At 37.5% G+C, this 13,017-nt stretch overlaps 1 protein-coding gene across 1 annotated transcript; it reads left to right on the top strand.

Annotated features, from left to right (window-relative positions):
• The first annotated feature begins 5,494 nt into the window (after positions 1-5,494).
• Positions 5,495-12,787, top strand: LOC114158674 (transcription factor E2F6-like). The gene is made up of 10 exons (XM_028040405.1): positions 5,495-5,783; positions 6,938-7,186; positions 7,266-7,312; positions 7,391-7,437; positions 8,287-8,473; positions 9,053-9,208; positions 10,048-10,162; positions 10,282-10,429; positions 11,454-11,505; positions 11,596-12,787. The coding sequence occupies exons 1-9, from the start codon at positions 5,607-5,609 to the stop codon at positions 11,477-11,479; spliced, it is 1,152 nt and encodes a 383-aa protein (XP_027896206.1). The 5' UTR covers positions 5,495-5,606; the 3' UTR covers positions 11,480-11,505; positions 11,596-12,787.
• The last annotated feature ends 230 nt before the right edge of the window (positions 12,788-13,017 follow it).

The raw sequence follows: 13,017 nt of genomic DNA on the forward strand, positions 1-13,017 counted from the left end.
GCCTCTTAACCACATGTAGTCAAGTAGGCGCTAGTCAAAGAGGGGCATTGGTTTCTAACAACCAGTAGTTGGATCCAGGTCCAATTTTGCATGCCAGGTTGCCAGCTTTATGAAGTGGGACCAGGAAGTAAGAAAAAATCTCTGCCAGAGAAACAAAAAACAACATTTTAGCAGTTCTTTTAAATTTGTCAAATTCTTAGACACATCTACAAACAACAAGTTTCCTGCCACTTTAACTGGCTCAAAGCAGATATATCTGCACCTTGACTTAAGACGTGAATAGTTACAGAAATTTGATGCATACCATCTACATTCAGTCATTTCTTTCTGGCATGAAATTTCCTGAAGCAGTTAAGACCTAAGAAAATAACTGTCATCAAGTCTTTAAGTAGACTGTGCTCAGTTGTAATAATCCCTTCAAACAAAATGGCTGCTGGATTCATATTGTATAATTGTGTTGATAGATGGTGAATGAGCTTCCAGACGTGTGATGAGGCGGCTGTTTGGATCCATTCTAAGGCTCGGCAGACTGTTTAATTATGGATCGGATTCATTCGCAGGGAAACTTCTGTCATCATCAGTGAAAATTGATGCAAATCGCCTCCATCAACATGCCGACACCTGAAAACAATGAAGCCGGGTCAGTTAGGAAAACAGAACAAGTGATGATGGAGATGTTTACTGCTGAAAACTGACGGAGTTTAGTTTAGGCATAATGCTGCCACCTGGTGGACAATCTGGATCACAACAGGAGGAACTGAATTAGTTTTCAAATGAAACGTGATTTGAGTTTGTGATCAGGCCTTTAATTTGCCTGATATTTTTTGATTTATTCTGAAGAGGTTTTAAAACAGCACACCTTCTCTTGAGCCAGGCAGTAATTATAAAACTAAACAATACGACAGATCTGATTTATCTTTAGGAAGGACTGGAGTCACTAATGAAGCCGAAGCTGCCTGACATTTTAATTAGCACCACCTAGTGAACAATATGTAGAACTTCACCAGGATTTGTGGCACTAGTCAAACTAGTTTTGACATCAGAGATGTGTTTGGTTTGTACTCTGAAGTTATGAGGATGTGATGAATTTAAATCCTCGCAGACTTGACGCTTCTTCTCTTCGGATAACTCTTTAACGGATGACTGTGGAAAGTTTCTTCAGATCGACCTAAAGGTGAGTTCAGCAGGTTGGAATCATTTTGATCTCTTAGACTGGATCAGAAAGGTTAATTTCAAACAGCTGTTAACTATTAAGGGATAAGTTATGCCTAAAAGGTATTTCAGTGTTAAAATGTCATGTAAAAAGCTAAATATTGATGTTTTCATCCTGTAAAATATATAACTATATGCTTTAGAACTTGAAAATGTGACTGAATACTCTGTATGTCGAGCATTTTTCTTAACATGTTATCCCAAAGTCTTAATGCTGCAAAAATAAGCCAAATGCAATCTTATTTCTAACTTTAATTTTTCAGTAATTAATTAAAATTATTGTATTAAAGTCATAATTCTGATATAAATGCTAAGAGGAAGTTCAGACATAAAGGACTGTGACGAGATGAATATAATTTACTGATAATCAGCAGAGATAAGAAAACCATTTGAAATGGTTTGACAGATTTATTTAAACAAGCAGGACATGGTAGGATTCATTTACATTCTACGCTTTTATTACCTGGATTGTTGAATAACCAGGAAACTTTATCATGATCAGTTTCATTAATAAATATGGAACACAGATCAAACACAACTAAACTAAAAGATGTCAGGATCTGTCACCTGTTGAAAGATATTGCAGAAATATTTCATTTCATTCATATTTTTTCTTGATTTTCTTTTCAGTGCCTTAAATTGACAACAAGCCAAACCTGAATGGAAACAATAAAAAAATTAACTGGATGCACAAATTTTATTTATCTGAAGGCATGTAGTATTTAATTAAGCAGTGAAGTGACACCAGTTAAATGTTACATAGACAGAAAACCTTGTTTTATATTTTCTATACTATATACTGTATCCACTGATACAGTTTTCTATTTTTGAAACTTAAATCACATCAGTTATATCTCTGCTTCACCAACATACAATAAGAAATGAAACATCTAAAGCAGAATAAATGGAAAATAACCATACAAATAATAATGCTTAGAATTTTTCCATTTAAAGATTTAACAAAATTATAAAAATCTAAGCAAATGTAGCAGAAACAAATTATTCAAAAACAGAGAGCTCGAACAAGTGAACATATGACGCTTTCTCTTTTATGTTATTCATAAAGTACAAGTTAAGTGTGTAGGAGCCTCTGAACGTTATGTTTTCTGTTATACTGAAGGTCAGTGACATAAAATGGACTCTGCTGGACAAGAACTTCAAGCTGAAGCTCGATCCAAGAAACTGGTTGTGCGTAAATCATCAATAGATAAATATGCAGAATTTAAAAAGAAGAGGTAAGTTTAGATTTATAGTTGTCAGTTTATGTGACTTTAGATGTTATATTGATAAAAAAAAAACCTTAAAAGAAAAGATGGATAAAAAGAAAAGCCAAATTAGACTAAGGAAAAATTTGGGAGATAATCCTGATGGATTAGTTTTATTTAAACAGCCAGAGATGTCTTGGAGCTGTGCAGAAATGTGTAAGATTTTAAACATTGTTAGTTTTCACTGTGTGGATTTCTTGGCAGTAAAACGAAACTGAGCTGAATTTACTGCTTAACTTGCGCCTTTAAAAACTACACACGAACACTTGAAGCTTTTCAAACATGATTTTTGTGGTACATTACCTTGCAATCTGTAATTCAGCAAGTTGTTGATCATTTGTAATGCAAATTAGCTTCTGGCATAAAATCTTGGTTTCCTGACCTGTGCAGAAATATCTGAACATCATCTGGTTTTCTGTTTTGCTCAAGTTCTCAGCAAGAACACAAAATAGATGCTGCTAAACCAGTAAATCAAGCTGAAGCTGGATTCAAGAGAGGACAGAGACATTGACTAGAAACAAAGAGTAAGTTTCCTTTTACCCTATGCTCTCTTCATGTTTTACAATGAAAACAAGGGAAAGAAAATGTATCAATATATTTTCAAGTTTTTGAATTGGAACATGGGAACAGCTTGTCTACAAAAATCTGAAATCAAATAATTAATCTGTCATGAGACACTAGAGAAACATCAAACGACAAACTAAGAAAAAATTCTTGACACAAAGTGTAACCCTGCCTAAAGAAGAGATGGATCTGACAAATGCACAAAATAAAATTAGGTGCTGCACAATATTAGATAAAGATCACTGGATTAAATTCCCTGCCCTCATGAAGATGATGAAGTAGATCTGGAAATTGGAGTTTCAACCAGAGTTTTTTTTAAAAATTATTTTCTTTATATTCCATTATCACTAATATTCCTTCCCCTCTGCCTGTGTGAACCTCAGCATCTGGTCTAAAATCAGCACAGAGGTGCGTGACAGTCCAGCCATTCCTTTCTGGTATCTGCCAATCCAGTTTCACCAGGAAACATTTCATAAGTTTCACTAGACACGAAATGTTTTAGTTACAAACGTTGGTCACAGACTATAGGATGGAAAAACCCGACATTCATCAGATTTTTTCTAATTAATTTTACATGACAGAAATTGCAACAAAGAGCATTAAAATCTGAAGCCTAGAAGTGATTTTATAATCTCAAACAAACAATTTCAGATGATTAAGAAGTAAAGTTATGATAAAACTGAAAAACAATGTTCAAAGCCCTGCCCAGACTCAGATTGGTAAATGCGTGACAGCAGGCTGACGCCTTTCCTTGTTTCTGTCTAGTCAACAGTAGCAGGAATGTTGTCCGAAAGGAGGAGTTTGCATAGCCGTCAGTTACAGACGAATCAAGAGGAAAGGAAAGAGAAATGACTGCAAGTTTGGAGAGAATGAACTTTCCTGGAGACTGAGCTGCTCTGATGGTGGATATTCTATCTGCCACGGGAACAGTCAGATATTCATCCCGTCCTCATCCTGGTCCCACAGCTGTGTATGTGGACTGTTCGTCTGGCATCCTGTCCTTCCACAGGGTCTCATCCGACACACAGCTCCATCTCTACACCTTCAACACCACCTTCACTGAACCACTTTATGCTGGCTTTGGGTTCACCTCATATAACTCCTCAGTGTGTCTGTGTTCTCTATAGTAAACATGACAGTTATTTGACAAAACCTTAATCTTTAATAAATAAGTAAAATAAAATTAATTTGTGAATTTCAAGCTCTCACAATTTTTCCCGTCTCAATCTTTAATGTGCTTTGAAACTAAATCTGTGTTCGATCAACATTTTTCTGCGTCTTTGACCACATTCAAACTACATGTTTTCTATTACAATATTGCAATCTGTTTTCAATTTGTATGTATTTTTTCTATTCCTGGATGTTGAAATCCCTTCTAAGCTTGTGATTATTGCTTCTCACAAGATAATCATTATTGATCTGTTTGCATATATGCAATGAAAAGAAATCCACTTGATGAGGATTTATTCACTTTGATCAAAAAAATACAAATCTTATTTGATTTGACATTTTTAGTCTACAATAGAGCAACTGTAGTTTTCATTCAGATAGCAGCAGGTCGGTTTGGTTATTTTTTCCCCTTAATTGTAATAATTGTTTCAAAACATGTTTTTGTATTTGCTCGTGTTATCTTTATTTTATATCAAATTGTATTTGTTCTGAAGCACATAAGTGTGTCCAAAAAAACTGAAGATAATTATAACGTTTAGAAACTGTATGACAAGAAACGGTGGATGTAAAAAACTTCTTAAAGTTCATCATATTTTTGTGGAATGTATTACTTATGAATCAGAAAGAAGGCAGTTCCCAAAACAAAGGAAAACAATGAATGTTACATTTACAATTGATAAAATTATTGGTATTAATGTCGGTGAAGTATTAGGTCAAATTAAGAGAAGTGTCTATTGGGGTTGCCTTCCCCAGATAAAAGAATAGAAGCTGACTAATAAACTATTATTTTAAAGTCACAAATGTGTTCTGTGAAGCTGAAATTGTGTTTAAGCTGGTGTACCTCAATGGTATAGAGAAATACTTGAAATTATTCCAAAGTAGAGTAGAGTCTCAGTGTAACGAAAACGGAAACGGACAAACCTTTGGCGGCCCCTGATGGACTACTTTCTCAGTGCATTCAACTGGGTATAAAATCTAGCAACTCATTTTCATGTACTTAAGTATTTTATTCATTTATTTATTTATCTTATTTAGTTCCTTTTCTCCATCCCAATAATAATAATAAAGTGAAAGTAAGTGATTTTTGGAAAATACAAACTTAATAGAGAGAATTTAGTTTATTAATGCGAAGTTGAACTAAGTTCTCAGCATTAGGGTTTTGTTTTTTTGTTTTGTTTTGTTTTATCTAATGTCCATACTCCAGCCCAGTAGGTGGCGGTAATGCACCATATCGCAGTTGCCCAGCCAACCGCCATAAAAAAAGAAAAAAAGAACTTGTACTTCCGGATCACAGACCTGATAGTTTCCTGAGGCGCGCGACGTAAACAGACTGCATGCGGCGGGAATGTGGATGTGTTTTTCCTGAAGTTTTTGTCCCGGTTTTCCAGCCGAAACATGATCCCTGCCGCCGCTTCCCGCTGGGTTCGGAAGGAAAACAAGCCGGTGTTCAGCGTCATGTGGAAGTGCGTCGTGTCCGGGTGTCCGAGCCGCATGGGGAGCGTGAACCGGGGCGCCTTGAAGCGAGGACCGAAACGGTTCTTCAGGTTCCCCACATCTCCGGACCGAGTAAAGGTACGGCGGAGGCTTCGGGAAGTAGTCCAAGCCCTGAAGTAGATGTTGTTTTCCCTGTTTGGTTCAGTATATTTCCTGGTCTTTAAAAAGTCTAATGACACAATAGAAAGTGAGGGGAAATGTGCATTTCCGAGATTTATTCCCAATCCCAATGTCTGAAAGTGTTTCCTTCTTTCTGCAACTTCTGCACTTCTTCATCCTAACATGTTTCCTTCTGTTCTTCCTTCATTTTGACCTTAATTGTGTTAATATCTTCTATTGTTGTGTCCTTCCATCTGCCCTAATTCTCTTCTCTTTCCTATTCTTTCTTTTTTGTGTTCTTCTATCCTAACTTTTTATGTTTCTTATGTTTACTTCCATGGATTCTGCATTTCTCTCCTTCATCTAATTATTTTTGCATCCTTTCCTCCTCGTTGTCATTTCCTATTTCCTTACATCTTCCTGCCTTTCATTCTACCCCTTCCATCCTTCATCCCTTCCTTCCTTATGTCCTTCTCTCCTCCCATCTTTCCATGCATCCTGTCTTATTTCCTTCTTCGGATCCTTCCTTCCATGTTTGGTTTTTTTTCATCCTTCACTTTGTCCTTGTTTCTTTCCTTACACTCTTCCTTGTTCCCCTCCTTCCTTCTCTTTGTTCTTTCTTCTTTTCCTTTCATTTTCCCTTATTTTCTTTTTTTCTACCATTATTCCATATGTCCTCTCTTGTTTCCTTCTCTTACTTTGTGACCTTCCTTGTCTCTCTCCATCCTTGTTTCCTCTCCACCCTCCCTTTTTGTCTTTTTTAAATCGGTTCTTCCTTCCTTGTTTCCTTCCCTCATTACTTGTAACCTTCCCTCTGTTCTTTCCTCATGTCCTTTTATTCATCCTTGTTTCATTTCTTTCTCCCATTTTTCCTGGTTTTCCTTCTTGTTTCCTTTCTTGGATTCTTCTCTCTGTCCTACTTTGTTCCCTTCCTTTTTCTCCTTTCATCTTTATTGTGTCCTTCTTTCCTTGCCTCCTTCCTCTCCTTATGCATGTTTTTCTTTCATCTTTCTTTGTATTTTATCATATTTCCTTGTCTTTTCATTTGTCCTTCATTCATTCTTCTAATTTGTTTTGTGTCCTCTCATCCCTCCTTGTCTCCTCTCCTCCCTCCTTGCCTCCTCGTCTCCTAGGTATGGCTGGCGGCGTTGAGGGAAACCGATAAGGATCCGTCTGAGCAGCATTTCATCTGTGAGGATCACTTCCTGCCGGAGGATATTTCAGGAAACGACGTTCGGAGCGACGCCATTCCCATCATGCCTCCTTATCTGGACGGGCCACAGTTCCCGACCGGCGCCGATCCGTTACTGGAAGAGGAGCAGTGGGCGACCGGCGGCTGGGGTGATGAAGAGGAGGAGGATGAGGATGAGGCACCAGAGCAGGTCTGGAGTCAGTTTCTACCTCTTTCATCGAATCTTTAAAGTGAGATAAAAATAATAAAATCTGGTTTCTGATCTCCAGAATCCAAACAGACGTGCTCAGAACCCATCAGAACCTGATGTGAAGAGGTACCACAGTCTCAGAAACCGGGTCAAATTCACCAAATTACAGGGAAATCTAAATAATATTTGTTTCCTTTTCTTCAGTGAATTTTGTCCTCAGGATAAAACGACCGACTGGTTCATCAGAGAAGGTGAGTCACGACAAATTAGTTTCTATTAATTATGAAATAAATGTTTATTTTCTAATAATTATGGGATAAATGTTTTTCTAACTAATAACTATGGAATAAATATCTTTTTTTATTTTGATGGCTGGAAAATTTGCAAACCAAATCCTGGATTCTTTTCCTCCGTTATTGATTTCCTCTTTTTTTTTGCTGTTTTTCAAACTATTTAATGTTTCTAGAAAGTCACAATATATCAGCATTAACATCTGCTTCCTTCCTTTCACCCTTACTTCTTTCCTTCCTTTCATCCTTCCTCCTTTTCACCCTTCCTTCTTTTCTTCCTTTCATCTTTCCTTCTTTGGTTTCTTTCACCTTTTCCTTCATCCATCCTTCATTGCTTCCTCTACTCATCCTTTCTTTCTTTCATCTTTCATTACTTTCCATCCTTTCACATTTCTTTGCTTATTTTTCATTTTGTCATCTATCTTTTTATCGTTCCTTCCATCTGTTAATCCATTCTTCCTTCACTGCTCTCTTCCATCCATCCTTCATTTCTCCTTGTTTCAGCTCATGAACCTGTTTTTAGGTGATGCCTGGTACATCAGCGTTAACATCGGTACTGGTCCGATAAATGAAACCAGGCCGACATTTTAAACCAAAGTTTTGGTAATATTGGTGAATATTGGAAATCAACCATTCAGTATAAATATTGAACGTTGCCCCAAGATTTCATATCGATGCATCGCTAATATTTTAATATCAGGCCAAGATAAATAAGTAAAGTAATATTTTTTGTTTGAATCATGCTTTCATTAAGTGTTAAACCAGCCTGGCTCTGTTGGCGCGGTAACGTCACAGTGGTTCTGTCTCCAGGTACTCCTCTGACCCGGCTCACGCGGGGTTTCCTCCAGCTGCTCATGGCCGACCCAGACGCCTCGCTGGACATCAGAGAGGCGGCGGAGAAGCTCCAGACCCACACACACCGAGTCCAGAGCGTCGTGGACGTCCTGCAGGGTGTCGGACTCGTCCAGAGCGACTCGGATGAGCGGGTCCGGTGGATGTAAGCGGCTGGAATCGGTTCTGTTCAGAGTCTCTGTAAAAGATTCAGGAATGAGATCAGCAGAGAAACCGTTCAGGTCACAGAGGAAGGAAAACATTCCTGATTAAAACCAGTTCAGCCAGTACCACAGACTGGAAATGGTCCTTCTGGTTCTGTCTGTCCATCCTTCTATGTCTCTGTCAGTCTGTCTTTCCATCCATCCTTCTTTGTCTTTTCATCTTTAATTTAATTCTTTCATTTTTCCTTCTTTATTTCCATCTATCTATTCATCCATCTTTCCTTCCTTCCTTTGCCCATCCATCTTTGCTTCCTTCTTTGTCTCCTATCTGCCCTTTCATCCTTCCTTACATCCATCCTTGCTTCCTTTAATCCTCCCTTCCATCCTTCCTGATGTCAGTAGAAACATCTGCAGTAAATTCACAGCAAATTTTAATTTAAATATTAAATCAGAAATTTTTTTAACATGTTTCCTCCAAATTCCTTGTTGTGTTTCCGTGTCCAAACTGAAATCTGGAATCCTTGAACCAGGATCTCTCCCTCTCCTTCCCTCTCTCTTGTTCTCTCTCTTTCTCTGTTCAGAGGAAGTAGCCCCATTTTCAGCTTCCTGTGGAGAGACACTTTGACCTTCCTGACGATGCTGCAGGGGCTGAAGGTTATGGAGGAGGAAGTGGACCGTCTCTTTAAATCCTGCGCTCAGCAGCTCTTCGACCTCACTGAGGATGAGGAGAACTCTTCATATCTTTCTGAGTCTGACTGAGGAGCTTCTGCGTCTAAATATCTTACAGATATGAAGCTGGTTTAGTGTTTATGTTGCGATAATGAAGCAGCAGTTTGATCTTTCCAATCCACGACATAAACTTTAATTGAAAAATATTTATTTTAGATGTAAAAGCAAGACAATAAAAATAATGCTGGTTTTTTTAGTCTTGTTGTTTATGTAGCAATGTATCTGGGAAGATGACATATGCTAAGTTGCTTTTGCACTAGCTAGCTCCGTCCAACCAGAACAGTATGCGCAACAATAAAGTTCAGCCATTTCATTCTGAACTGGAGCGCGTTGAAATAAAACACAATGAGGAGGGGAGATGAAGATGAGACACTTGGCAGAAAACGCTGGTGTTTGTGCTTCCAGCAGTACGCTGCGAAGATCTCCAGTTTCTAACTCAAACTGTTTACATTTAGCATCATCTTCACAGATTTATTAGTGATGTCTCACAAAACTTAAAGATGCTTAATTTTTTATTTCAACATCTATGCATTTCTTTCCAGTTTGTTTTGAGTTTGCATTAGCTCCTGCTATTGCTGTTAGCTCCTGCCAATGCTGTTAGCCGTAGCTAACCTAGTAAACAGTAGATGATGCTTGTTTCAACCGATGGCTCACGCATAGCAACACATTAAAACGTCGTAGGTGAAAAATGCAATGAAGATGAACAATTTTTAAAGTAACTATAAGTTTTTACTTTCCCTTACCAAAAACTTTTAGGTTAAAATGACAATTCCAACATATTTAGACCAACTGGTTTAATTAGTTGTGGTTCTTTTGAGAAGCGTTTTGATCTTTAACTTTTCTTCACGCTGGCCTACATCCGCTGCGATGACATCTGTCGCCTTGGAGACCTGCAGCATCAGACGGTGATCGTCATCAAATCTCCTCCAGAAACGAAGCTGATCATTCCTCCTCCTGACGAGGTGAGCAGATCCCAGGGGAGAGCAGCCGATCCCAGAGAGATGGATTCATTCTCCCTGGTTTTATCTGAAATGATGAAACTAGATTAAAGCTGATTGTTTTTCTGGTTCCGGTGCTACAGGACGGGATTCGGATGCAGCTGAAGTCGGAGAACGGTCCCATCGTGGCACTGACCTGTGACGTGGGAACTTTGACCTCTGAACTCACAAACAACAGCATGGCATTCTCGGCGCTGGAGAGTCGCGTCAAGGCGTGTACGATTGATGAAGGTACCTGGAATAGAGTAATCAGGAATATTTCTAAAACTTTGGGTGGATTTTAAATATTACTTTACGATCATCTCATGTGTCTCACTTTAGTTTATTCTTCATTTGAAGGATAAACTCGTCATCTCTGCTAAATTATTTTCCGAAATACTCTTATTTCTCCACATACAGATGCATCTAAATAAAGTGGAATATCATTGAAAAGTATATTTATTTCAGTAATTTAATTAAACATTTTAAGTTTATTGATTCTAGGCACTAAAATGGTCATTAAGTCACATATTGGTACTTTTTACTGGAAAATTACCTTAAAAATTGCATGTTTTCCTACACATTGTTTCTTTCCATAAAATTTTCCATCAATATTTTTGGATTGAGCTTGTGCCGCAGGCAGTCAAAAGCAACCCAGATGATTTTTCCTTGGTATTCAGGTAAGGTGATTCTGATGTTGTCCTGGTTCAGCAGTGGATTGGGACATTTGTACTCAGAGACATCGGCGTGTTTTCATTTTTGAAGCTCTGATTCCATCTTTAGTTTTCGCTTTTTGAATCTCGCCTAAAGACTCGAATGGCTTTACTTCGCAATTCTCCCAAATCTGTGGTTATTCCTGCTGTGCAGTTTTTCCTTCCACTTAACTTTCCATTCGTATTTCTGGGTCAGCATGCAGGTAAGCAGGGTTCCTCATGATGTAGCCCTTAATTTTGCCAAAACTTAACATTCTGGTTTTAAAAACTCTTTTCTTATTGGAATCATTTAATGATTTTGTAAACAAAAAAAATCCACAAAACTAACAAAGAAATGCTTAAAATATGTTTTATAATAAAATGAGTGAAATAAATGAACTTTTCAATGTTACATTAATTTAATGAGATGTTTTTATTACACTGATAAATACTCGACTACTGACTGAAGCCATTTGCTTTAAATTGGTTGATTTCTCTATTATTTTTCTGTCTGACGTTCTTTAAATCCTGAAGCTCAAAAGGAAAACTGATTAAATGTTTGCCTTTTATTCACCTGCCACTAGTGGTGAACAAGAAGATGAAGATCTAGGAAGAGGATGAAGATTTTCTCAGCAGGTAAAGGGAGAAATTATCGTTTTATGGAGAGATTTGTATTTATAAGCAGAAATATCGGTTTATTTCATCTGTTTATTCTTTTTTCTGTAGGATGAAAACCCAACGATGCGTCAAACTGAAGGAACTCTGAGGCGGAAGAGGAAAACCTCTGAAGGTTCAGTGTTGGGTTCAGAACTGACTGGAAATTTGAACCTGGATTAAAGTTTCTTTCTGTTTGAACGTTGATGGGGAAAATAACCGGTACCACAGCGCCCCCTGTTGGCTGAACCAAAAGCTGCTACCTTCCTTTTTGGATCATCTCAGCCACCTCATCTTCTCAGTTCAACAATTTAAACATTGATAATTTTTTTGTTAAACTGGGAGGTAAACGGAGACCAGAACAAGCTGCTGGTTTAACTGGTGGATGGACTGAAGATCTCAAACCAACTTTTTTTTCTTTCTTCGAACTTTAACCTCTTTGCTGTTTTTATCCAAAGTAGAGAAGCAGGAGAGATGAACAGCTGGTCAGAAACTCAAAAATCCAATACTTTTCTGTACTGTGAATGCAGCACTTGAAGCATTAACGGGAAGCGCTCTTTAGTGTCTTCAAGCCGTTTAAATTGAAACTAAGACGTAATTCAGGCTGCAGGACGGCGAGAGAGAGCAAGACTTTAATCAGATAACTGGAAGTATGGACATATTGCAAAAAACTTGCTATTTTTTATTATTTTGAACTTTCTGTTGTTGTACATGCTTGATTTGAAAATATTAGGGGTCTTAGTCGTCACACATTTAGTCTGTGTAGTACTAACCACACATATGAGTGGTTAGTTTTAGCATTAAGATGCTAAAATCTGTTTAAAATGTGAAAATCCTTAATCCTTCAGTCAAAAACCCTATTTTACATTAACTGCTTTCTCACACAGTGTGACGTCTCACCTACTCCGAATGCAACTTAATAATAACGGCGGAAAGGCTGGAATAAATATTTTCTTTATTTACCTGGAGACATCTCTGTTGGGTTTTATTTTTTATTTTAGAAAAACATGAAGGAGGAACAGAAATGAGTTTTGATAGAAACATGTTAAATGTTAAAATGTTCCTTTGTTTGTGTTGCTGCTGTTTCTCTTTCATCTGTTTGAGTTGAAAGAGAAGAAACCAGATATCCAGATGGGATCAGCAGAAGCGAAAATGCTCCAACGCAACACTGAACTGAAAAGTTAAATTATTTTTTACTTCTTAGTTTCTTTATATATTCTGAGATTCGCAAAATACATTCAAACCAATAAAAGATTCGACTTCAGAGTTAAGAAATAATCCCTCATTTTCTGTCTTTAACCAAACTGGTTTGTACAAATTACTTGAACTAAACCCTAATTACTTTGAAAAAGAAATCATTCTGAGTGAATTACCTCCACAGCATGCAAAGAGCAGCTATACATTCCTATTAATAATCTAATTATTTAATTTGATATGTGCTGAAGCAGAGACATAAAGGGATTTTTTTAATACTGTTCGCATGTTAGTTGGCTT

This window comes from Xiphophorus couchianus, chromosome 15, assembly GCF_001444195.1.
Source record: "Xiphophorus couchianus chromosome 15, X_couchianus-1.0, whole genome shotgun sequence".
Classification (NCBI taxonomy): domain Eukaryota; kingdom Metazoa; phylum Chordata; class Actinopteri; order Cyprinodontiformes; family Poeciliidae; genus Xiphophorus; species Xiphophorus couchianus.

Coding starts and splice junctions, on each gene's coding strand:
- LOC114158674 (XM_028040405.1), top strand. CDS start 5,607: ATGATCCCTGCCGCCGCTTCCCGCTGGGTTCGGAAGGAAAACAAGCCG. Junction 7,313..7,390: donor TCAGAACCTGATGTGAAGAG/GTACCACAGTCT, acceptor CCTTTTCTTCAG/TGAATTTTGTCCTCAGGATA. Junction 10,430..11,453: donor GGCGTGTACGATTGATGAAG/GTACCTGGAATA, acceptor ACCTGCCACTAG/TGGTGAACAAGAAGATGAAG.